The sequence below is a fragment of the Myiozetetes cayanensis genome, unplaced genomic scaffold (genome assembly GCF_022539395.1).
Source record: "Myiozetetes cayanensis isolate MyiCay16 unplaced genomic scaffold, myiCay2020 scf2-11, whole genome shotgun sequence".
NCBI classification, from domain to species: domain Eukaryota; kingdom Metazoa; phylum Chordata; class Aves; order Passeriformes; family Tyrannidae; genus Myiozetetes; species Myiozetetes cayanensis.
Genome location: NW_026087411.1, coordinates 3,491,517 through 3,516,991, shown reverse-complemented (window position 1 = coordinate 3,516,991; position 25,475 = coordinate 3,491,517). Strand labels below are relative to the sequence as shown.

General features: G+C 53.4%; 1 protein-coding gene across 6 annotated transcripts; it reads left to right on the top strand.

The window, feature by feature from the left end:
- Nucleotide 1: 1 nt before the first annotated feature.
- On the top strand, nt 2–25,358 carry KLC4 (kinesin light chain 4). Of its 6 annotated transcripts, none has more exons than XM_050314726.1 (16): nt 2–125; nt 10,095–10,361; nt 10,556–10,786; nt 11,159–11,237; nt 11,326–11,551; nt 11,845–11,932; nt 12,241–12,342; nt 12,645–12,818; nt 12,978–13,077; nt 13,604–13,656; nt 16,280–16,347; nt 16,430–16,538; nt 17,320–17,469; nt 24,138–24,262; nt 24,377–24,434; nt 24,873–25,358. In XM_050314726.1, the coding sequence occupies exons 2-16, from the start codon at nt 10,113–10,115 to the stop codon at nt 24,960–24,962; spliced, it is 1,902 nt and encodes a 633-aa protein (XP_050170683.1). In that variant the 5' UTR covers nt 2–125; nt 10,095–10,112; the 3' UTR covers nt 24,963–25,358. The 6 variants fall into 6 exon arrangements, with proteins under 6 accessions (XP_050170683.1, XP_050170684.1, XP_050170682.1 ...); XM_050314727.1 differs by lacking the exon at nt 2–125 and adding an exon at nt 1,589–1,748; XM_050314725.1 differs by lacking the exon at nt 2–125 and adding an exon at nt 3,488–3,511 and having other exon boundaries at nt 17,320–17,442.
- Nucleotides 25,359–25,475: the final 117 nt, after the last annotated feature.

Below are 25,475 nucleotides of genomic sequence, written 5' to 3'. Positions count from 1 at the left end.
TTAAAGGGGCTGCGCCGCCGGGACGGCGGGCGGTGCTGGGTGCGAGTTTCGCTCCGCCCCCGCCGGGACCGGGGCCGCGACCGCGACCGCGACCGGGGCCGCCATCGAGGTGTCGCGCCGAGCAGGTGGGGCGGGCGGGGTCACGGGCCTCGGTTCGCGGCCCCGGGAGGGGGGAGGATGAGCGGGGCTCGACGGCGCAGGCCTTTCCCGGGGCGGCGTCCCCGCCGCGGGGAGCCGGGAAGGTCCTTGTGTTGGGGCCGGGGCCGGCGGGGCTTGGGGATTGCGGCGCGCCCTGTCCGCCGGGACAGCGGGAGGAGCGAGGGCAGCGCTAGGGCTGGGGCCGCCGTGCCGGGTCCTGCGGGCCGCGGTAACGCCGCGGGTCTGCGGCGTGAAGGGCGCCGGCCCTGCGGACTTTGGAGCCGGGGAGGTGCGGCCCGCGGGATCGGCCCCCCCCTGCTCGGGCAGCGCCAGGTCCGCAGGCTCGGGGGTCGCGGCCCCGCCGCGGGCAGGGCCGGGGCCGCTGGCGGAGGCCAGGAGCTCCCGAGGGAGGAGCACAGTGTGTCTGTGACGACGGTGGGTCAGCCCGAAGTCCCAGCCATAGCTGTTTCCAGGGTGCTGTGGGCACAGACTGCGGGATTCACTGCTCTATAATTAGTCTGTGCCTTCACTGCCTGGAACGGCTTTCACTGTAAGACAAATAACGTATGTAATGTATGTCTGCATTCCTGCTTTGTAACTTGTGTGACTTTTAACTGTGCCATTGCTGTGTGTACCCCATAGCAAGCCAGGTTTGCCCTCTGGAATTAGGGAAGGGAGAACAGCTTTAGAGAAGAAATGTATGTTGTGAGATGAGGCAAGAGACAATCTGCGTGTCAACATGGCTGGGCTGTCGCCTGGGACACCTGAAGCCCTTCCCCCTCGGGGGAATCGGTGGGAAGGGACAGGAACACCAGTGAAGCTCTGCACTGGGACAGGCAGATGTAGGTAACTGAGGACAGCATAAGGCTCACAAAACATCGTAGGGAGCACCGTGACAGTTGCGTGTTACTGTGGATGGGGTCACTGTAGCAACTACCTAAACTGGAGGCTGTGTCGTTGTCCCCTTTCTGTGTAAAGCACGTAGAGACTGAACAAGTGCTTTCAGCACTGCCTGGTCTAGCTCCACCCTGTGCAGTGTGCACACAGTAGGGCTCCAGCCATCCCATATCTCCTGTATCTGGCCATCGCTGTGGGCACAGCAATAGCAACCACACAGCTGGACGGTTCTCTGCAGCTGCACCAGCTCGGTTTCAGGGGCTGGGATGGGGTCAGCAGTGGGACGAAGGCGAGGGTGATACAAAACAGGATGTAGAACCCGTTCGCCACAGGATTGGAGGGTGGGATTGGAACAAAGCTTTGGCGGTCTGAGGAGGAGCTCGATAGATCTCCTTGGGCAGAGTTTGGCGGCATCTCGGGGGCTCGGCCCTGCTCCTTGGTGCTCCGGTCGATCCCTGAGGAGGGAGCCGTGGGCTTGGCGCGCGTGGCGCTTTCTGCGCTCCCAGGAGAGCGTCCGACCGTCCTGTTCCCGGAGCCTGTCCGCATCCCTCCCCTCCCCCTGCCGCAGTGTGGTTGGCTGCCGAGCGCAGGGTGCCTGCGCCGCTGCTCGCTCCGAGGGCAGCGCGGCAGAGGGAGCCGCGGAGCGCCGCGGCCATCGCTCCTTCGCCTCCTCCAGGGGACCCGGCGCTGGACAAGCCGCTGCAGGCAGCCAGGTAACCTCTCCTCTGCGGCACGGGGCGGGAGACATTCCCATCCGGTGACTGAGGTGGGCAGGGTGCCCAGCCACCCTGGAACAAAGGACCGCTTTGATGCGCAATTTCGGGCAGAGCCGATGACAACTTTTTTTTTTTTTTTTTTTTTTTTCCTCGCGAAGCTTGCACTTAGCCAGGTGGACACAGAATTTCTCTGTGGCTGTTCTGAGGGTTGAAGGGGTTTCTCTGGCTTGCTTGTTCCAAGCATACGCAGCGGGCGTGACTCCTGCCAGACAAAGCCGGAGAAACGATGACGGAGGCAGGTCATACAGCAGTGGCTCTCAAAGAGCCTTGTTTCCCCCCCAAACCTTCCTCCCATCAATTAACTGCTTCCTAAGCTGTTCCGAAGTGGAGGTGCGCCCTACCAAAAGTGCTGGGCTGGGGGAGGGGGGGGCAATCGCTGGTAAGCTTCTGGGAAGCAGAGGATGCGTCTGGGAGGAGGTGTCTGAAGAAGAGCTGAGGGATGGTGTTGCAGTAGAACGCTCTGACCAGGCAGCCGGGAGAAACCTGCACAATGGTGGGAGGCAGCAGCACGTTTCCAGAAACCACAGGCTTCCCTGTGTGACTTGCACAGGGACATCTGGAATTCTATTGCGGTTCCATGCTCCCTAGTGACCTTGGTCTCCTCTCTGCCGTGCCACCTTGGAGATGTGGAAAGCACCCGCCCCTGCCTCTGCGTGTGGGGAAAGAGGGTGGTGTTCAGCACACACAGGTCAAAGATCTAGCCAGCTCAGACACAGGGTAAATAAACATGGCTGCGCTTTGCTGTAATTGGCAGAAGGAGCAGGAAGCATGTGTTCTTTCATCTGCTGTTTTGGAGGAATGTCCAGGTTGGAACAACAATATTAACCCCAGATTCCAAAATGGCTCTTGGGGCACAAAGGACACATGGCCAGATTCTGACCTTGGCAGAGTTTCTGGATAAAGGCTTAATTTGCTGGGAAAGAGCCACAAAGAACTCCAACTAGACAGGGGAGCCAGAGGTAAAACGGATCCTTTGCTTGTTATGCAGGTAGAGGTTTGTCTCTGTGAATTTGGCTGCCTCGTTATGGTTTACAAAACCTGTTTGCTTCTGGAAATAATAGCACAGTGTTGCAGCCTGCAGTCAGCTGGTGTTTGTGGCTGCCCCAGGTACACCATGGGAGGGAGTGTTTGCACTCCACAGCCCTTCAGGGCACGCACGGTGGCTTCAGGGCTCTTGCTGGTTCTATCTGCATCCTGGCCATCTCCTGTACTCCTCAGGCACATCCAGTGCATAACATTCGCATTAGACAGATGCCTGCAGAGGCACTGGCTCCTGGGAATTATTCTGCCTGCTTTAATACCACTTCATGCTGTCAGGGCAAGGTAATGGCTCTCACTCTGTTTTTTATAGAGTGAGACTCCCAATCAGATTCTGAAACTGGCTTTATTCCAACTGCTTAGCTCTTAGCTCTCTGTCTCCACTAGCCTGGAAACACATTTTGATGGTGTTCTACTGTAGTCCCAGGCACAGCAGATGCAGAATGGATTTGGTAAGCCGCTGCAGACATAAGCAAGAATTTAAAAACAAGGTCTTATCAGCTGATCTGGAGGTGCCAGCACAAGCTTGCTGGTGGGGGTGGTGAAGACCGCTGTTCTCATTCCAATGGCCTGCTGGAAGGTGCATGTTTCCCCAGCCAGCTGACGTCATAAGCAGTATGAAGTGCCGTACAGAGCAAAATGGCTTTCTGCTAATGGCACAGGTTGGTGCTGTTTGTTTTATTTGTTTGTTTTTGCTATGGGTGGTTGTTTTGTTGTGGGTTTGTTGTTTGTTTTTTTTTTACCTCTTATTGCTTCCAATATCTGTATTCTTTAATGGTAATGAATGAAGGGGAGTAAGACCTTCCTGGCCTTGAAAGGAATGAGTGATCTGATACAAAGCCAACAAGACCACTTGCTCTGTCTTACTCAGAGTACATACACATACTGGAATTGGAACATGCTTTGATAACACAGAAATTGCTTGCTCTGGTCAATCAAAACAAACCCTAGTACCTTTTTGTCTTGTCATTTCCAGCTGAAGGCTGGAAAGAGGAGGGGAGTTCTTTCTGTCAGCGGTTCTGAACCTGACTCACTGTGGCCAAGTCCTTGTAAAGCCACTTTAGCACCACCTTGCCCTAGGTTTCAGGAGGGTTATGTGGCAGCGTGTTTTCTGTTAGAGATCGTGGGTTGGTAGGGAGCTGAAGCTTCTGGGACAGAGAGGAGTGTTTGGTACTGAAGGGAAAGAGCATGAAGGGAGCCTCCTGTCTCCTTGCAGGAGAGACCTTCCACTTGAGCTGCAAATCTGGTTCCTTAGTGCTAGTCCTCTGGGCCTCTTGCAGCCTGCTGGTTAGCACAGACATTCCCAACACAAACCTTACTAGTATCTAGAAAAAAACCCCCAGAGTTTCACAATCAGTTAGAGCTGGCATGTGTCAGCTGCTGCTAAAAGAAGCAATCCTGGCCTTGATCCCTCTCCAGGGGATAGGGAGGGCTGTGCTGTTTCCAGTAGCACAGTCAACTTGTACTGAGTTACACCACTCTAAGGACTGTGGAAGCTGCTTGGGTGAAGCCTTTCTGGTCTTGGAGATTGGCTTCAAAACCATGTGTGGAGGGTGCCTGGATGCCAAGAAGAGTCCTGGTTTTGGGACATAGGAGAATGTGAGTGAGAGAGCTCGTTGCCTCCACTGCCTACTCTGTTGCTGGAGGTAGATTGCATTGCTTCTCTTGCTTTGGAGAAGGGTCCCTGTGGGACCCTGCTGAAAGAAGGCATGCACTGCATTTCCTGTCTCTAGGCCTTGGATCAATTTCTAGTGCTGTGCCTCACTCCTTTGTCCTGAAAAGGTGTTCAGTAAAAGCAAATGCATTGAGTTTATCTAAGGAATTCATTGGAAAATGTATTGGGAAAGAACTTTGGATGGCAAATGAAGCTCTAGGTGCCCCCTTTTTCGGTAATAGGGTGGTGAAACTTACGAGCCAGAAACAAATAGTGACAGAGAATGTCATGCACATTGGAGTTTGAGTGACGTCTTTTGACTTTGGGATTACAGCTCAGAGATTTGTTGGGTATGAACTCCCAGGGTGCTGACCCCTCGCTGATCTTCTCTTTGCGTGTTCTTAGTGGCTCTAGGGGAGCGTACAGGCATTTCTGGCAGTGGTAACAAGCGTCACAGAGCACTCTTGCTGCTCTGTGCCTCACATGAACCTCAGCATTTCTTCTTTTACTCGTATTGGAGCAGCTCTGGAAATGCCAACTGTTGGATGTGCAGCTCAGCAGCATCAGTTTGTCATCCCTTTTCTATGGATCTGTTACAGGTGGCCTGGGGTGGTGACCCTGAGCACAGTGGCTCTTCTAGCAGTGGTGTGGCAGTGTGCAGGTTTCCTAGCAGTGTCAATGTGTCCTGGCTGTGCAGTGGAAGCCTCAGAGGCTCTGTGCAGCTGACTAATCTCCTACAGCCTCTATTTGCTTTCTGACACTATGGTATCAAAACAAGGAGAAAGCTTGTGCTCATGACATGGCCTCTGTGATGGTTGCAGCTTTGGCACTCTGATTGCTTTTTATTGCTTTTATTTTATTTTTCAGCATCCAAAGTATTAGGTCTAGGTTTTGTTGCAGTGTTGAAGACTCAGCTGTCTTATTTGCGAACTCACTTCTAGCTTCATTGGAGGTCAACCAGTCTTTCCAGAGACCCTTTGTTGTTCAGCAGTAATGAGCTGGCAGAGATCCAACAGAGAGAAAACCAAAACACCCCACTCACCAACCCTCCCTGCTTTTGTCAAGTAATTTTTCTTCCCAAATATATAACCTTGCTGTTTTACCAGGTAGCATAAGCGTGTCTCACAGCATGAGACTGGGATAACTATGGTAAAGTAAGACTAAGCCCTCTGCTCCTATTTCTAAATGCTACCATTGCTATCTATCTCCCAGATGTGGTCAGTCATTCTGGCTGTGGGTCAGACTTACTCTTCCATCGGAAGCCTTTTTTCCAGAACCCAGCTGTTTTCCTGCAACTACCATATCCCTAGATCACCATCTCCTGCAGAAGAATTTCCTGCTAAAAATCTGTGCCCACTTCTGTACAGAAAGTACTGGCAGGCCTTCTGCAATTTGAACGAAGCTGCAGTTATTGTCTTGACACTATTTCTTGTTCGACTTGGGATGGTACCCTCCATTTCACTTAGGTCCAGGGACATGCAGAGAGGCTGTGAACTGAATTTGTTGAGGTGTGCTTAGACCTGAAATCTCTGTCCTGCTGTATTTGACTCCTGATTTCCCTGGTGCCTTTTTTTTTTTTCCCACTCTCCATAGTCTTCTAGTATTAGGCATCATATCCTGAGCTTTAAGATTCATTTGGACCCATTCAATCTGACGTACTTGTAACTGTTGTGGGTTAAAGATAAAAGCAGTGAAGCTTCCAGCTCTTTCCTCTTAAAGCTCTTGCATGTGGGAACAGTTTTCAGAGGCAGAAAAATGAGCTGCTGAAATTGCATCAGCAATTTCAGTGATTTCCTGGTTATGCACTTGAATACAGGAGGAAGGTTGCTGCCTGGCAGGATGTGCTTGCTGGTGGATTCCTGGCTGATTGCTGCAGTTACCACCAATATTCCTTCCCTGTCTTTCCAGCAGCACTCCTCCAAGTGGGAGCAGAAGAGGGGAGATGAGGTGGGTGTTGTTGGAAAGCCAGGCTATTCTAGCAGCTCACAGTAAATAGGGAAGACCTGCCAACTAGAGCGGAAACGTGCGGGTGGAGACCTGGGCTGTGACACCTGCAGAGCCATGAGGAATGCAGCAGAATAAGCTAGGAACTGGGCAGTCCATTCCCAAGGAGCTGTTTGGAGAAGCATTCTTTCTTCCTATTCCAGTTTAAGCTCACCCTGCAAAAGGCAGGTGATGATGTCTCCCCTCCTCTCTTCAGGAGTGTTTTTTGTCTGGAAAAAGGACACTCAGTGCCCTTTGCTGAATGTAAAGGAGTAGGAAGAGTGTATATGCAGCAACCTCAGCCTGCCTGACCTTGACATTGGCTGCCATAGAGCATGTTTCCCCTTTGGAGGGCTGAGCACCAAGTGTAGACCTGTCAGCACTGGAGAGAACTAGAAAATAAGACTCTGGGGGGGGAAAATTGTTGCTTTGGAAGGATAATAAGTCAGCTCCCGCTAGTGTTTGTTGGTTTTCTTTGCTGTGCAAGGGGCAGCAGCATTTGAGTGACTTCTCTGCAGTCTCACGTTTCTTTTCTTGTTGAGCAGCTGCATGTTGTCCCTAGGTCTGTCCAGTCTGAACGATCCCCTGTCCGCCACTGAACACTGGAAACGTGTTGGTACCTAGCAGAGCTGTGCTTCTAGGATGTCATCCTAGGCCAAGGTTGTGTACAAATGTTTGCACAGCCAGTGAGAGAAGAGCCTGTTTTGGTATGTCTTGAAGGATCTGAGGATGTAGTTGCAGGGTAGGATGAGTCTGATGTGCTGTGGGTCAGGATGTTTTGACTGTTTTTGCTTTTTATGCTGTAACATTGTAACATGTTCCTCCTCCCAAGGCATATGTATTGTACTTTCTAAAGATGGCAGCAAGATGGACATAAGTGTTGCTGCCCTGAAAACTCAGCATTTCACAGCTGACCCCAGTACCCATAGGGACTGCCTAGCTGTGTCATCTTTACAACAGAGTTCTAGTTTTGTGGTGTGTTGGGTATGAGGCCATTCCTGGGTATCTTGTGTCCCAAGCATTGCCTGTGTTCCACTGAACTCCCACTTACCTGTTTCTAAGTCTGAGGCTGTGTTTCCTTATGAGTTGAAAGGAGTGATCGAGCCGTTTAACCCTTTGGCAGAACCCTTGGGTTCTGTGGAAGCAGGTAAGTGCCTGCTGAGCCTTCCTGGGAAGCTGTCTGGATCTATTTCAGAGCAGGACAACAGTACTTGGCCAGATGAGGCAGCACTAGTGTCCTTTGGGCTACCAGTGTCTTTCTTTCAGGCTGGGAATTGTTGTACATTTGCTCCTGAGTTGTGCTCACCTGCAGAAGTCTGCCTTAGGAAAGGCTTCCTTTATCGCTTTAGCACTTGATCGCACAGATGTGTTATAAAGGTGGGAAAAAGAATAACCAGGGTAGTTGTCAACTGGTCTGCTTAACTGCTGGTTTCTGGAAAATCAGTTTGGAAGATAGGATATGAGTGGCAGCCAACTCTCAACAGACCTATTTTTCCTTTCAAAACAGTGATCTGTGCCCTCCATCTTAACGGAAGTGAGGTTTCTCATGCTATCCTTATCATACAGTCTTCTCTAAAGTAAACTGGCACAAGTTGCAGTCCAGATGAGATCATTTTGGTGTAAAATGCCCAATGCACAGGGTTAACTGCATATGAAGCATGGCAGATATCCAAAAGTGAAGGATACAGTGAAGTCTGACTCATGGTTGGTGCTGATGCTGGGTCATGAAGTGAATGTCATGTTGGCAAGTGTGACTCTGGGGTAGATGGGGCAGGACAACTCAGTTTTTGTTCAGAGATGTGAACAGGAACGCAGTCTTCAAGAGATATGAAATGCCTCTGCCTGATGAGGTTCAGTAAGGTCTCCACTGTGTGTTGAGGGTTTGTTCCCCTTTCTGAGGGATGAATTTGTATCACTGAAACAGAAACTAAAGAAGAGTTGAGAGGAGAGTTCAGGCCTATAAAATAACTCAAGAAAGAGTGAGGATAAAGAGGAGGAAATTAGTGGATATAATGAGATGTGCTTACTTGAAACGGCTGTCCCAGTGCTGGTCATCATCTTCGCTTTCAGTGCTGCAATGAGGGAGAAACTGGGCCACTCAAATTGCTCAGGGTTGACTCTCTGGTAGCTGGACTGTGGGATTGCCCTGAGCCTTCCTGGGCAGACTGCACAGGTGAGGAGAAAAGGAGCCCTGCCAGAAAGGGGAGTTCTGCTCTCTCTGTTCCTATACTTGAGGCAGAATTTCTGTTCTCTCACTAAACTAGGCATAAGACAGCTGCCTAACAAAGAGCTCAAACCATGCAGAGGTGTCTCCTGCAGGAGGGCAAGGGCAAGTCCATTGGCAGCAATTTCCTCACCACCTCCTGCATAGCTCCTGGGCAGTTTGCCAGCTTCTTGGCAGCAGGGCCCTGGGCACTCAGGTTGCAGAGCCCTCTGCCAGCTCCAGATGGCAAGGAAATGCTGGTGGGCAGGTGCTGCCTGTGCAGGGCATCGCAGGAGGCTTGTTTTGGAGTGACCCATAGTGATGTGGGTGGTGTCTTTATTACTGACTAATGTGAGAAGGCTGCTGGGGTGGCCCAGCTGGAGAGGGAGGTTGGGACTGGGTTAGATGACTGAATCATGGAACAGCCAGGATACTGTCAACCAGCTATAAGGGGCCTTGCCTGCCTCTTGTGCCTTGCACCCTCTGGCCTGTTGTGTTTCCCTAGCTCCTGGACTTTCTATGGAGGGATCTTGCAGCCACGATAATCTTGTGGGTTGTAGTGGTTGGTGTCCCTGTGCCAAGGCAGTAGCTTGGTATTCTCCCATTGGATATCTAGGGGGAGGACAGGGAAGGAGTACAGAGTCCTTATGCCTTCCTGAGGAGTCCTTGGGCTGGCAGCAGGGCACATGAAGATGGAAAAGCTCTTAGTGTTTCAAGCTGACGCCCACACAAGGGTTATGCTAGCGTGACTGTAGCAGTTGGTGTATGTGAGCTTCCCCACACTGTGTGAGTCAGTCCTGCTGGTGGTGTTGCATCCCTTATTACCACAGTGGCCGTTCTGTGCTGGGGCTGTGATCATCAGGATGTGCTCTTCTGGTCAGGCAATATTTTGGCACAGTAATGCCACTGCTGCCTCCTTATCTATGAGATGTTCTTCCAGGAGATTTTCCATGAGGAAGCAGAAAGCTTTGAGCTGGCATCCCTCCACTTTCTGTTCCCTTTCCTCTGCAGTCAGAAGAGGTGTTGAGCTCTGACAGCCTCTCTGCATCAGTGGTCTGTGGGCAGGAGTGGTACGGATTGCAGCCACAAATCTCTGCTCTTAAATGGAGGCTAAATTAGCTCTCCTCCTGCTGGGCATGTGCGAGTGTTGGAGGTCAGCACTGATTTTTGTCTCCTCTCCTTGCGTGCCACTGCATTGGTTGCCAGCATGCCATGCCACATAAGCAGGGGGCATGTGCCATGACAGCTGCCTGCTGCCAAAGGGAGAGGGTAAGATAAAGGGCTTAGAGTAGGCAACCAGTTAAACACTATCTCTGACTGCTTGAAGGAGGTTATGATACTTGTGTCTGGTTGTGGCACTCTGAAAGAGCACTGGGGCACTCAGGTTTCGTCTTCTTCTCTGTAGGGCTGCAGGACTAGGACTATGTCTACCATGGTGTACCCAAGGGAGGAGAAACTGGACAAGCTGAGCCAAGAGGAGATCATTTCCAACACCAAGCTGGTGATGCAAGGGCTGGAAGCACTCAAGAATGAACACAACTCCATTTTGCACAGCTTGCTGGAGACCATTAAGTGCCTGAAGAAAGATGAAGAAGCCAATCTCGTGCATGAGAAGTCCAACCTGCTCCGCAAGTCAGTGGAAATGATTGAACTGGGGCTTGGAGAAGCTCAGGTGAGGTGGTGGGGGATCTCCTGTGTGTTAGCCAGGACTGACAGGGGAAGATAGGCATGTGGCCATTTCCCATAAGCCTCAGGGACAGGAAAGGGCTAAGTGTAGAAGGCCAGCATGACCCTGGGGTGGACCCTAAGCATGCATGTGAGGGAGGCACAGGATTGTGGTTGTGACTGACTGAGACTCTTAACCAGGTGATGATGGCGTTGTCCAACCATCTGAATGCTGTGGAGTCAGAGAAGCAGAAGCTTCGTGCTCAGGTGCGTAGACTGTGCCAGGAGAACCAGTGGCTGCGCGATGAGCTTGCCAACACCCAGCAGAAGCTGCAGCGTAGTGAACAAACTGTGGCTCAACTGGAGGAGGAGAAGAAACACCTCGAGTTCATGAATCAGCTGAAGAAGTATGATGAGGACGTCTCGCCTTCGGTATGCCCTAGTCCTTTTGAGCAGCTGCTTTTTGTGCGTCTAGAAGGTTGGACCAGCAGTACTGCCTGGGTGTAATCCAGGCATTGCCTTGGATTTTGTCCCTTCCCAGCTACCATGCACAGCAATGCCTGTAACTAAAGGGGGCCTGCATGGGGCACTGTCTCTGGGAGAAAGTGGAGTAGCATGGATGCTGGTGCTGGGGGAATCTGGCTTTTATCCATTTTGTTTTGGGGGAATATGGTGGCAGAGACAACAGGGGAAGTTGAGTGTGTTGGTGGGCTGCAGAAGGGTGGAGAGTTTGGCAACTGACTTAGCCCAGGCTGCTGTTGTCTCCTCTGAGAACCAACAGTATTGTGATTCTCATCCTCTCAGGAGGAGAAGGAGGGTGACTCCACCAAGGACTCCCTGGATGATCTGTTCCCGAATGAGGAGGAGGAGCATGGTCCCGGATGTAAGTGTTTGCTCACGCATGGTTACTGCCTGTCTCTGTTCAAGCCTGCTGTGCCAACTGTGCCATGTTTATTTCTCTATGTCCATAGTGCCCCACCAGCACAGCAGTGCCGTGGCAGCTGCCCAGCAGGGAGGTTATGAGATTCCTGCACGCTTGCGCACCCTCCACAACCTTGTTATCCAGTATGCCTCCCAGGGGCGCTATGAGGTGGCTGTGCCGCTCTGCAAGCAGGCGCTGGAGGATCTGGAGAAGACATCAGGCCACGATCACCCTGATGTGGCTACCATGCTCAACATTCTAGCATTAGTGTACAGGTGAGCGTGGTGGGGAGGGCAGGACTGGGCCAAGACAGGTTTCTGCATCTCCTATTTACCTCTACAGCATATCCTGGTGAGCACATCCTTTCAAAAAGGTTTTGGCATGGGTGAGGTATTTGGTTTGCCAGACTCCCGGGTATAGCTAGGGACTGGCTAAAGTAGGTAGGAATGGAGAAGTGGAAGGGTTGTGAGGGCTGGATCTGCATGGAAGGAGGACTGTTGTTTGTAGCTCTGCCTGCTACGGGCTGTGTTGTCCAAATCCCAAGTAACTGGTTGACTTTGCACTGCAGGGATCAGAATAAATACAAAGAGGCAGCACACCTTTTGAATGATGCTCTTTCCATCCGTGAGAAGACTCTAGGCAAAGACCACCCAGCTGTGAGTATCTCCCTCCTCTTTCAGTCCCTTCCTTCACCTTTGGGTGCTGCTGGGGCACTGTTCTCGCAGTGTTTTACTACTTCAGTATTTCCTGCTGTCTGGTTGAGTACAGCCTGTCAGGAGTTGGCTTCTCTTGGATCCTGCCATGTAGGCAGGGAAGCCTTCTGTCTCTGGACCTCCTTATCTTCAGAAGCAGCAGTACTGCAGGCATGGAGGAAATGGGACAGTCACTGTTACTGCTGCTTGCACCCCTTGTTTGATCCCACTGGAAGTTGCTTTGTTTCACAGAGAAGCTTATGTCTCTGTAGGTGGCAGCAACTTTGAACAATCTGGCTGTTCTCTATGGCAAGAGAGGGAAGTACAAGGAAGCAGAGCCACTGTGTAAGCGAGCCCTGGAGATCCGTGAGAAGGTACTAGTCTCCCACACTTTTACCTTTCAGGTCTCTCTTGGGGCTTTCTCCCATTACCTCAATGCACATCGAAGATCCAGGGCCTACCTAGTCTCTTTAACTGCTGTTTCTGCCACCACTTTTCCTGTCCAGTGCTTGCAGCCCTAGAGAGGCCTGCCAGGAGGTGGAAGCTGGAATTTCTCCTCTTCACCTCCCTAGTCCTTAGCTTTTGTCTGACATAGGCATGTGCTGGAGGGACGAGCACCTACTAATTCCAGGAGTCCGCTGCAGTCTTTTTGGCTTCTTTTCTTTTGTTCCCCCAGGTTCTAGGCAAAGACCATCCTGATGTGGCCAAGCAGCTGAACAACCTAGCCCTGTTGTGCCAGAACCAGGGAAAGTATGATGAAGTGGAGTACTATTACTGCCGGGCCCTGGAGATCTACGAGAGCTGCCTGGGTCCTGATGACCCCAATGTGGCCAAGACCAAGAACAACCTGGTGAGACCCTGGGGAGAGGCTGTGTGTGGTTAGGGAGGGGTGCCATGGGAAAGGTGAGCATTGACTTGTGCTTAGAAGATGCAGAGAAATAGATTACCTCTGCCCCCTCTTGCAGCTGTGTTTCCCAGTGGGGCTGGAGCTGTTTTATTTTGGTTGCAGGCTTCCTGTTACCTGAAGCAAGGAAAATACAAAGATGCAGAGGTGCTGTATAAGGAGATCCTTACCCGTGCTCACGTGAAGGAGTTTGGCTCTGTGGATGGTTTGTACAGCAGAAGCCACTGGGGCTGGGGAAGGGTCTCCTGGCTCTCAGCCTAAACTGAGCTGGTTCTGGTGTCACCCTGAATGAGGGATGGGATGACTTGCGGGGCCCCTGCTTTGGGCAACCCTTGAGATGCTGCCATTCTAGTTATGGCAGTAGCATTAAGCTGTTCCTCCTCTTCTCTCAAAAGTCTCAACCCAGTCTTTACTGGGTTGGGAATACTTGTGGTTAAAAGGGAGAATAGCAAATAGCACAGTCATTCCCAGACACAGGCTGAAGTTTCTCCTGTGCACTTAGCACATGTCCTTCCCCATGAAAGGACTTGTTCTTTCCTTCCCCTGTCCTGCTCTTGCAGTGTTGGTTTCCTTTCTTGGGCCTCTGGCCCAGGGACCAAGAGTATCTGGAAACCTTGTCATTTACCTCTGAGGAGCTGCTGCCTCTGGGGACAGAATGCTGGGTTGTGCAAGGAGGCAGAGCAACAGGATGAGGTGGTGAGTGGACCTGTTCTGCATTCTTCCCCACACAGATGAACACAAGCCAATCTGGATGCATGCAGAGGAGAGAGAGGAGATGAGCAAGGTGAGTGATTGCAGGAGGTTTGATCCTCTCTTATCACAGCCACATGCTCCTTCCTGGAGGAGCTGCAGTCTAAAAGCTGCCATGGCCCAAGGTGTCTGGAGAGGGGGAATGTGGCATGGCTGCTCTCTGGGACGACAGGGAGGGAAGGCCCATCAGAGAGCATGAGGCTTTTACTGAGGCTGTTGAGCTTCTCAGCCATGGCTGCATGCTATCTCTTTTTGCTTTAGTGATTCCTCTTGGGCATGCAGGTGATGAAAGATGGTGGATGGCAGAGGGTTGTGCTGCAAGGCCTTGGCACTCTGTTCCAAAGAGCTGCCAGTACCCAGAGCATAACTGGCTTCTGAAGCAGCCCTATAGGCTTGCCTAGGGAAAAATGGAGGTCAAGAAGAAACTGCTGTAGGAAATAGAGCCAAACCTGAAAAAGATCTCTGAACAGGGTGGGCCTTTAAAGAGGATAGAAATGGATTGTGCTTGCCTTGAACTAGGCTGGAAGGCAAAGCTGCTGTTGCTCTGTGGTCAGACAATAAATTCAGCAAAGTTCTGTCTCTGCTTTTGCCAAGTCTAAAACTTTGTCTGCTTTTTGACAGGTGGGTGAAGCAGCAGAGTGAAGGGCTCTAGTCTAGTCCTCTAGCTACAGTGGGAGCAGTCTTCATATTCCTTTGCCCCCAGAGCAGCTCTCAGTCTTGAATGGCTCAGGCAGCAGGCTGGCAGGCTTGACTTAGTGACTAATCAGTCCCATCCTGTGAGTCCTGAGAGCAGAGCAGTAGGAGGTTCTTCCCACCAGCATCCTGTGTCTTCCTGTTGAAGTGCTCTGTGCCATTCCCAGTGCAGGGCAGTGCTCAGCTTTTCACTGCTCCAGTTGCTGCACTATGAAGGGTCTGCTGCAAAGAATCTGTACTTGCTGCAGCACCATCCTGGAGAAATCCAAGTTGGAGTAGAGATCAGGCTCCCCTTGCTCCCCCTCTAGGATTGAGGCTATTCTGATGGTATCTTTGGAGAATTAAGAGGTGAAAAGTAGATAGCTGTAGTATGGAACTACGCTCCAGATAATGCAAGCTTTGCCACAGGGCAAGACAGCAGGCTCAGGGACCCACAGATGGAGTGAGGTTCGTTTTACATCTGAGTCTGAGGCAAGGGCTGAGCCTCTTGCTCTGCCCCTGGGGCTCCTGTCCTTAGGGCAGTTGTGCCTGTGCTCCATGGCACACCATGGTTGGCATTCCTGTTTCAAGCAGCAGTAATCACAGATATGCTTGTACTGCTGACCCAGGAGATGGGGCTGCAGTGCTCTGCCTTGTGCTGTTTCCATATCTTCTACTAAAATGCATGAAATCCCACTTGCAGAGCTTCACTACTTTTTTCCCTTACCCCTCTTTCCTGTCAGCAGAGGGAGGCCAGCTCATGACAACAGCAGGGCCTTGGGCACAGCTGGCAGCCTGGGCTTTATCTGCTCTAGAGGATTTGACACCTTTCCTGTCAGGTTTGGACACCCATTAGGGCTGCCTCAAGCTTCAGAGGTGTATTGAGTCCTGAACTCTTCTGTCCCTGGTGCCTGCCCAGGCCGTGTAGGCTCTGGTGCAAAGAAAACCACATGTGCCTAGGGTTCAGGTAGACTCTGGCATGTGGGATAAAGTTGAGAGGTGCTGTGGGACTGAGTAAGAAAAACGGTTCCCAGTGCAGACAGTTTCTTCTGGGCTAGAACCCTTTCCAGAGGGGAAACTCCTATGGAGCAGTGGCTCCCTGAACCTGCTTGGTGAGAGCAGCCTGGGCTGAGGGCTGAACTGGGTGCTTCCTGCCCAGTCCATGTGTCCTGTGGGTGCAGAGCTGGGGTGTGGCACTCCCCCAGGTGCTTGCCACTACACTAGGGTGTACAGCATATGGACAAGCAGCCCTGCTCCTGCAGCAGTGACAGATTCCTGCTTGCAGGTGCCATGGTCCCTACTGGCCCAGGGCAATGCTGGCAAGCAGCTACTGCTCTGCAGTGTGGGTTGTCCAGATCTTCCTCCTTGAGTGTCGAGTTCTGCCTCCTCTCCTGTTGCTCTGGCCAGCTGCCCCTTTGCACCTGGCTATGACAGGGCCAGCCAGCCACCTCTGAGGTGCAAAGGCTGGGCATGGAGAGGAGACAACTAACTGGGCTGAGCTGCTGTGGGCAGGCCTGACCTCGTAGGCAGAAGGGTGGGATGGGGCTGGCTGATTTCTTTGCTAGTCATGTCTGAGGGGCTTAATGCCCATGCAGCCTGGCATGCCTTTGGGGTTTTGTTGGGGTTTTTTGTCTTCCTTTTGCATGTTGGTTGGGGTGTTATGCCCTCCAGAATGCCATGAGAATAGGCTGTGTTGTTCTTGCTGCCTTTGGTACCATGGAAGGGGGTAAGGAGATGGGATATAATGCTCCTTCCTGGTACTGGGCTGTCACTTTTGCTTGTGGCCAAAATGTGTTGTGGCAAATGGGCTTTTAACTTTCCCTCCAGGAACCTGCTGGGCTTCGTCACTGCCTTTGCATGTTGTGTTTCCAAAGGTTGGGCTGGTGTGGGGGTGCAGCCTGGGCCTGACCCTGGCATCTAGTGGGAGAGCATAGGCCAGAGGAGGGCAGCAGGTGTGGGACTAACAGCTCTGATCTCTCCTGCAGAGCAAGCACAGAGACAGTGCTCCCTATGCTGAGTATGGTGGCTGGTACAAGGCCTGTAAGGTTAGCAGGTAAGAGGTGGTCTGTGGGCAGCTGTGGACTCTGAAGGGAGTGGCTCCAGGGCTCCCACTCACCTTCCATGTGTTACTACAGCCCGACTGTGAACACCACTCTGAGGAACCTGGGTGCACTGTACCGGCGCCAGGGCAAGCTGGAGGCAGCGGAGACCTTGGAGGAGTGTGCAGTTCGCTCTCGGCGACAGGTAACCCCAGACAGACCTTCCCTGGTGGAGGGGGCATTGCAGGACTTGGGGTGGCAGGTTATGGCACTGTGTTTGGTTTGGGGTGTGGTGAGGGATTCTCCTGGGCCTTGCAGTCTCTTATGTTCTTGGTTACATTCCCGTGGCACCAGAACACCTTGGTGATTGGGATTGCTTTTGTGCAGAGGTAGACATGTGTGTACACATGTGGGGTTGTATGCAGGGATGGAGTAGATGTCAATGTGTGTATGTGTGGGGAAGAAGGCATGGCTCGTTGCAGTGCAGCTGAGTTAAGACAGATTACTGGGCTTTAGTCAGCTACTGAGAACTGCACTCACTGGGATGTTTTCTACAGAGTAATGTTTTTGTCCAGAGGACATACCTGGAATTTCTTAGAGTACCTCTCTCCCTAAACTCCTGTCAATCCTCAAATAATAAAGCAGGAGCTATAAGCACCTAGCACAAAGACCGAAGGACAGGAGAATACTTCACACTCCAAAATGTGAAGAAAAAAAGCTGTCGGCTTTGGGGTAGCAAGTCCTTGTTCCCCAGGGTGATTTATGGCTTTGTGGGGACTCACGGAGCTGGGAATCCAAATAGAGACTGCTAAGTGCAGGAAACAGCATTTGGCTGCATCTTGCTTGTGCTGGAATGTTTTGGCTGTGGTGGGGCAATGGCCAAGAAGAGGGAATGGAACTAAGCACAGTGATGCAGGGCAGATCTCTAGAGGGAAGGAACACAGAAGGGCCAAACATTATTCTTCCTTTTCCTTTTCTACTTGCAGGGCATTGACCCGATCAACCAGACGAAGGTGGTGGAGATCCTAAAGGAGGGTGATGGCACAGAGAGACGTCGGAGCCTGGGAGGCAGCGTCAAGTACGAGAATGCCACAGACGGTAGCGAGGAAGTGAGTATGGGCGTGGAATGGAGCGGGGTAAGTACAAGACACCATCAAGAATGGCCTCAGCCGGCTGCCAGAGAGAAGGGACAACCTGGCTGAGGGCTGTCCCCGCGTGGCCTGTCGTGGCATCCTTGTCTGCCTCCATTCGTTCCCTGCACATTTCCTTCCCCTCTTTCTTGGCATGAGCCAACCAGCCTGCAAAGGTGCGTGTCTGGGTCTGGCTTCAGGTGTACAGGCCAGGTATTCCCAACTAAGGGCTCCTGCTTCAGAGGAGCTGCCGGGCCCTGGAAATGCACAGCATGAGCTGGTCCTGGTCTGCCCTTTAATCTTAGGCTTGCAACCTTATTAACATCTCTCCCTGCTGCTCCCCTCTTGAGGCCCTGGCTGAGAGCACTGGCCCCATCTCAAGCTCACACAGCCTCTGAGAGCCATTCGGCTGTCTGTCCTGCGCTGCGCCACAGACAGTGCTGAGCCCGGGGAGGGTTGTGTGCGTGTGATGTGCTTGGTGTGTCTGTGAGTGAGTGACTGCAGGGCACAGGAATAGTCTGCAGCCAGTGTCTTTGCTGTCCCCGTCTCCTGGTCTCATGCCCTCAGCTGGCTCTGGCCAAGCAGAGGTGATAAAAGGCAGGTCTTTGTGGGATGCCAGGATGAGCTGACTAATGGTGGAAAGAGACTGGTGTTAGCTGGGGCACAGACAGGCCAACCTGAGGCTGTCTAGGTTTGCTCTGAGGCTGAGGGGCACTTTGGTTACTAGCACTGAGCTGGGAGAAAGGTAGTGATCCAGGTCTGGAATTGGCACCTTTTGTCTCCTGCAAGGAGGAGGATGGAGAAGAGGTGACAAGTGAGCATGGTGCTGGTGGGTGCGTGGCTTGAGGGTTGCTAGAGCTGTTAACACTTACTGTTCCTTCTGCAAACTCTAGCTGAGAGTGTAGTGTAGCTGGGTACCCAGGGGTTGCTGCAGCCTGGAAAAGACAAGATGCTGAGTGCACAGAGTCCTTCGCTGCCCCCTCACATCTGCTGTCACTAACCCTTCCCTACCTGGCTCTGCTCTATCCTCACCTGCATCAGCTCCCTCCCTTCCTCCTTTTTCTTTCCTATTGCCATGACAGCCCTTCAACACCCGAAGCCTGCTGGCTCTCTTGATTGTGGATTGTACACAGGAGGTGGCTGAAGGGGATCTGGAGAACAGACCTTTGAGAGGACCCAGCAGCCTCTGCCAGATGCACGGCTTCCTCTGTCCCAGCTCTTGGCATAAGGAGTAAAGAGGGTTTTAGCCCTGGCAAGGCACTGACCTTGGGCCCTTGCACTCCTTATTAGTAATGGGGCTAGACAAGCACAGAGGGAGGGCTGAAGGTTTGGATTAGAATTGCCTGGTCCCTATGCTGGCTGGTGAATCTTTGCAGTTCCTCCTGGTTGTAGTTGGTGTTGAGTCATCTCTTTGCACTGGTGATGGTCTGGGAAGACCTTCCTGACAGTCTCTGAGGTGATCGTTTCAAGACAAGTAGGCAATGCCACCCTTTCCCACAGCCTGTCCTAGACAAGGGGAATAGTTCCTGCTCATATGACCCTTCCACAAGGGTCTTCACAGAGCTTCCCTGACCCAGCCAGCTGTAGATAGAGGATTTGAGGGCCTAGGTGGCACAGCTGCTGCCATATGATGCCTTTTCCAGCCTGCTGCACACATAACCAGTCTCCTCTCCCAAGCCAGCGGCCCTGCACTGTGCTGCAGCTCAGCCCAAAAGAAGACTGTGGCAGCTCCTGCTGCTCCTGTCTGTCACAGCCTGTTCTCTCTGTTGGTCCAGAGACCTCACATGAGCTGCCTTAAAGCTGTCTCTGCTGCCCTCCCTTAGCTGTCATGGGCTGCAGGTAGGGCCATGGGAGCCCCCAGGGTGCCAGGAACCTCTGAGCCTATGGGCAGCTCTGGAAGCACCCCAGGGCGTGGACCAACTGCTTGCTTCCCGGGCAGTTGGGCTGTGAGAGCCAGCATCTGGGACGTGAGTGCAGGGATGGCACCAGCTCAGTGGTGCAGTGGCCTTGGCAGGTACCCCATGCCCAAGGCCCAGGAGCAAGGACCCCCCACAGCAGGAGGCCCAGGCTGTTCCTGCCAGCACGCTAAACACGTTGGCGAAGAAGTGAGCCTGCAGTTTGTCTCACAAGAATCTCTCCCTGCTCAGACGTGGCCCGTTGTCTCTGCATGCAGCCTGGGCCCTGCCCCACCTGTTCCCTAGGTGACCTACAACCTCACAGCCTTGTAAATTGTGTCTTTCTCCTCTCTGTGCACTAGGCTTAAATGCCTCCCGAGACTCCCTCTTTCCCCTCCACTGCAGTCACCTGGATGTTTGTGTTGTATCTTCTGACTTTTCCTCCGCACCATCCCTCCTTCCTCGGCGAGAACTCCACGCCAGTCCCCCAGCCCTCCCAGCGCGCGAGGGCACCGCGATGCCTGCAGAGGAGTGCCTGGCCACGTGGCCCAGCTCCAGTCCTGTGGCCAGCAAGAGCAGGAAGAATCTGCGAGGAGCTGCCCGCTCCCCTTGGCCAGGGTGACGGGCCACCGTCCCCTTGCATGCCCCCACCCCCAGCCTGCCCCTGTACATCCCTGGGGACCAGGCCTGCAGGGAGGGGATTGTCTTCACTCCAGGCATGGTGACTCCACCGTCATTAGACGTCCTCAACCCTCCTAGCTTATTCCTTCCATCTCTACAGAGGCACGAAGATGGGTGGCTGTTATGGGACAGCAAGGCCTGGCCTAGGCAGGGCTGTCATGTGCCCACTTGCTTTCTTCCCTGTAGGCTTAGCTGATGTTAGTGCTCTGTAGCAAACCTGCGCTGGTCCCTGGTGAGCTGGGCTCTTCCTGCAGCACAGGGCAGTCCCTATCTTGCTACCTTCCTCCCTGCTGAGCTCAGCAACCCAGGGGCAGTATGTGGGTCTCTCTACAGGGCACAGGAGTATAGGATGGCCCACAGAGCTACTGGACATCAAAGACAAGGTGTGGGGGTGACAGCCAAGGGCCGTGCATGGAACAGGGACCTGCCAGCACAAGCATGTTGAGCTGCAGCCTCCTGACTGGATGCTGTATCCAAGTTCCTCACCTGATGGCATTAAGGGGTGAATCAGCTCCCCATTGCTATGGGGTTCCTAGGTGTGGCTGGTGGGAGAAGCAGGGCTGAAGTTGTTTGCTGTTTCTTGGAGGCAGAGGAAGGGTAGGAGGAAAGAACTTTTCTGCAAGGGGTCAGACCCCAGGCCATTAGAAGTGGCTCAGATGGGGAATGGACTGGTTTGGAGCAGAACGGTTGGGAGAAAAAGGAGATGCAGAGAAGGATGTGAGGAAGGGAGGAGCTGGGGCAGGGGATGCTCTGAGCATGTGGGAGCGGATGGGATGGCTGGAGAGAGGTTGCCATAGGGGAAGGGAAGGGGCTGTATTGCTCACAGGTCCCTAGGGCTGACTGCAGTCTGTCTGTCCCTAGCCAAGTGGGTGGAAAATCTGTAACCCAGTTACCTGCTAGGCACACAGTACTGACCCTGAGGGTCTGTGGGGGTGGCTCAGTGCCTCTGATTGGTACTTCAGGCCTTCACAGGGTCTGGTGCTGCTGGTCACTACTGGGAAAGGAAATGTTTCCTAGAGCCAGACTACCACTGTTCTGAGTCTCACACCCTTGGGTTTACACAATCATCCTGCCTCCTGTGGGAAGTGAACCTCTCTGGCCCTCCTACCTGGGAAGAAAGCTAAGGAGGCTGCAGCCAGCAGGATAGAGCCCAGAGGCCAGCGCAGGACTCTCCCTTATTTTTTTAGCTAGATTGTTTCTCTCATGCTAGTCTTCTGGCAGGTTATGATGCTAAATGTGCCTGTGTCTGTCTGGGCCTGGCTTTCCTGTGGTGGTGCAGAGGCCTTGGGGTACATGCATGCTGCTCCTCTGGGAGTTTATGCTTGCTGAAAGGAAGCTTGTCCTCTGGACCATGGGCTGTGGAGTCCAAGGCCAAGTGCTCCAGGGCTGTGCCTTTCCTGCCTCTCCTAGTGCTGCTCCATGCTCCTGGAGAGTTGTGAGTCCCCAGGGCAGGGTGCATTTGGACCTCGGGGCCACCTGACCCTGTGCTTTGCCATGTCCTGGACCTGGTGCTGTAACAACCATACCTCTAATTAAAGGTAGACAGACCCAAATTGCTGCCCTGTGCTTCTTTCCATGCTCTGTAGGCCAGCGTCGGTCAGTCTTGGGGTGGTGGGTGCAAATGCTGCTGCAGCAGGTGTGGGGATGCTTGGTGTCTGTCTGTGTGTGTTCAGGGGCATGTGCTGTCCTCAGGGCACCTCTCTTAGGCTGAGAATTGGAGATGAAGGACCCAGCTCCACTGTGCTTCTCCCTGTCCTCCAGTCTGGGGTTGCTGCTAACCTCAGTTCTCAGGTTACCCATGTGTGGCAAGGCTGCCCTGGGGGATCTAAGCTTCCCCAAGAAGCGTTTCTGTTTAGCCAAAGAAATACCCCATTGTGTCTCGCAGTTCTGAGTGAGCTCCACATGCTGCCAAATCCTGCCTAAGTCTGCTGCTTCTGTGTGTTAGGCAGGGTAGGAGCATGCAGGGCAGTGCAGCTCAGTGGTGGAGCTGCTGCTTTTTCTTTGAATGCTCTCATCCTGGTGGGTGCAATGGGGTGGGGTCTCTGCGGCAAACCAAACCCCATAAATGTTCTGGGTTAAAAATAACCCTGCAGAAAAGGGAGTGGGGATAGAAGAGAGGCTATTTTTAACCCAGCATGCAGCAGCATTTGGTTCTGGTGTTGGTCTGCAGTCAGTCTGCATCACTGCAGCTGGGAAAATGTGGCTCCATCCTCTCCAGCCCTGACACAAGAGCATACTTCCTGGCCAGATCCTGCTGCCCTTGTACTATGGTCCTGCTCCCGTGCCCAAGCTCTGTGCCCTCTTCCACCACTGGTTTGTGTGCCCTGGGAAAAGAACAGTGTCTGGCATGGCAGGAAGAGTTGTAACCAGTGCAAATCTGGTGGGGAGGCAAAAAACACCCTACTCCATCTTTGCTAATGCCACACACTTGATGTCCATCTCCTCCAAAACCTGCCCAGGATGCTTTATGGAGGAGTGAATTGTTTACTACTTTTGGTGATCTGCATTTCTGCTGAGTGAGTCCCTTGCAGCAGCAACACATGGCTCCCAACTTGGAAACCCCTCATTCCAATGAGAAAGTGCACTTAGCTTATCCAAGAAGGGATGAAATGAATACCATGAGAAAGGGTTGCTGGTAAGAAAAATCCTGGTCAGCTGTTAGAAAGGAGTCTAGAGCTGAATCAGCTTTGGTTAATCAGGGCAGAGATGTGCTGGAAAAGGCTTCCCTAGGACCACAACCTGTAGTGGTCAGCACAAGGGGCTGACTGGCCTCTAAGGCAGAGACCCTGCTTACCTGCAGAACTGCATGGATAGTCCTGGGGTAATTAATTGCTGCTAGTCTGAGCCACAATACATTTTGGTCATTCAGAGGGACTCCCCCACATCCTAAAGAGCAAAGGGCTTTTGCCATCACCTTATCTCAGTTTTTACTGCCCGTGTGTGCCGCTCGTGTGTGCCAGGGGCCATTGGAATCGGGAGGAGGGAAGAGTGCTGTTACCAGGCCATCAGAGCAAAAGTAATTCCACATCAGCAGCCGTGCCATAACCTTATGTAACAAGCAGGCTGGGCCACAAAGGAAGAGCTTGGTGCCGTAATGACACAGTGGTATGATGTGTCATTCAGGCAACCTGTGTCTCGCATGCATGTGGTGCAGGAGGTGGGCTTGAGCCTGCCAAGGGCTGAAAGTGCCTTTCTGAGTAGTGGGGACTTCTGGAGGCACATGGGAGGAAACAGGCTGGGGAACAAGATTTCTGGCTGGTTTTGGTCTTCAGAACAAGCAGGCAGACATAAATAAAGCCCTGCGAAGTTCCACCCCTGGGGCAGCTAGTGTGGCTGGACACAGCTAAAGGTGGGGGGCATAGGAGTCTTGGCAACACAGCAGCCATGTGTCCCCAGTGGAGCTGCCTGAATTGCTCAGGAGGCTCAAAGCTAATTGTCTTGGGGCTGTTAGAGGTGGGAGAAGGTTGTGTGTGCTTGTAGAATGTGCTTATCTGATGTGAGTGAGCCTGCAGGACTAGGGTGTGCATCGGGATGAGTGCTGGATGGAGAGGAGGACTGGTAATGATGTGGTAAAGAAGGGCAAGGGGTGGGAGAGCATAGTCTCCAGCCAGCAGCAGGTGAGGAGAGAGTCCTGGCCTGAACAAAAGTATCCCTAAGCTTGGAACTCTCATCAGGGCTTGTTGCTCCTCTGGGCAGTGGTACCTCCTTGACAGCTGCTGCCTGAGCTGTTGCAGGTGATGAAGCTATGTCATGTTTGAGCAGGGATGTGGGGATGCCCGTGCCATTTGTGCTGGTGTCCTGGGGCAAGTCAGCAGCCTGTCTGGGTGTTGGGCTTGCATCAGGTAGGCTCATCAGTTTGGATGAGCCAGGCAATGGTAGAAGGGGGTCCCTGACTCCATGGTCATCATGTCACGTGAAGGACCAAGGTGAGGGGGCAACCATGTAGTCAGCACTAAGCCTGCTTTGGGCCAGGGCTAAATCCTCAGTTGCAGGCAGACAAGAGGATGTTTGGAGCCAATTCCAGCCACTCATCAGCAGCATGCCAGAGCCTTATCAGTGCCACTCAGCCATCATCCTGGCTTGTGTCTCTGTGTCCAGGATGGCAGTGGCACTCTGCAGCGCAGCAGCTCCCTGGGGAAAATCCGAGATGTGATACGGAGGAGCAGTGAGATGTTGGTCAAGAAACTGCAGGGCAATGGTCCCCTGGAGCCCAGGAACACCAGGTAGGTAACAAGGATCAGGCTGGGTACAGGGCAGGTGGGGGCCCTGCCAACTTGTGGGTCTGGATTCGATCAGACACAGCGTGGTCAAACCTGCTCTCCTCTGCTTTCTTGTAGCATGAAACGAGCTGCATCATTAAATTACTTGCACAAGTCTAGCGATGCTTCATTCGAGGTAAGCACAGGGTGGGTGGAGGGGCTGGTACAGGAGTGGGCATTGGGGTAGGGCCTTGTGGCCTATGTCACAGCTGGTCAGGGGCATAAGAGTGGGCCACAGGGGCAGTGCCTGAGACCTCCCAGTGTGTTCACTGTGAGGCTGTGCGGTGTTGGAGCCACTCTGCCTAGGCCGGTGCTCCCACGGCACCCCTGGGCAGCTGCAGACCTCTTCCAAGGTCATAGATCCAAACCTGAAGGTCTTGCCTCCAAGTACCCACCTCCCTGCCTGCTCAGCAACCCCTCCAGCCACAGAATGAGAGCAGAGGCAGCACCTAATGAGTCTGACAGCAGCACCAGGGCATCTCTGGCTTGTGAGGCAAGGGGTGCTGGAGTTGGGGTAGCAACTTTGGGGCGTGGGGGTGGACTGCAAATACCTCACCGGCACTATTTTTTCTAGGGCACCCAAGGCCTCCGTGCGGAGAGCAGAGGCCTCAGCGCCAGCAGCATGGACCTGTCCTCCCACAGCTCCTTGCTCTCCTCCAACTGATTCTGGCTGTCCTGCTGCTGGGCACCCTGGCTTCCCGCTGCAGGGGCAGCACCCGGCACCTCCCCACACCACCTGCTCTGTTTTCCCCATCACCGGCTCTCGTGCCACCGTCTGCCTGCCCAGCCCGGCCTCCCCCGGGAGTCCCTAGCTACTAGTTTGGGCACCGCAGCCCGCCCGCATGCTCCTCTGCCGCACATTGGGCTCAGCAGCCCCGATGGCGGCTCGCTCGGTACCGGTCGCACACGCTCGCCAGGTAGAATTGCCAGCCCGGGGAGGGAGGGCGGGCTATCCCTCGGCCGGGGCAGTGGCAGGAGTGTCCCGTGCCCCCGGACGCCGGTCCCCCGCCGGGTGATCGTTGTACTTTATTTTATTAAATAAAACCGAACCTAGAAGCGACCGCGGCTCGGCCTGAGGGGGGGTGAGAGGGGCGGGGAGCGGGCGCCGCCTGGCGGGGGGACAGCGGCGACGGTGGGCGCTCGGTCCGCCGGCGCGCCAGGGGGCGCTGCCGCCGCG

Coding starts and splice junctions, on each gene's coding strand:
- KLC4 (XM_050314724.1), top strand. Junction 10,787..11,158: donor ATGAGGACGTCTCGCCTTCG/GTATGCCCTAGT, acceptor TCATCCTCTCAG/GAGGAGAAGGAGGGTGACTC. Junction 17,470..24,137: donor TGGGCGTGGAATGGAGCGGG/GTAAGTACAAGA, acceptor CTCTGTGTCCAG/GATGGCAGTGGCACTCTGCA.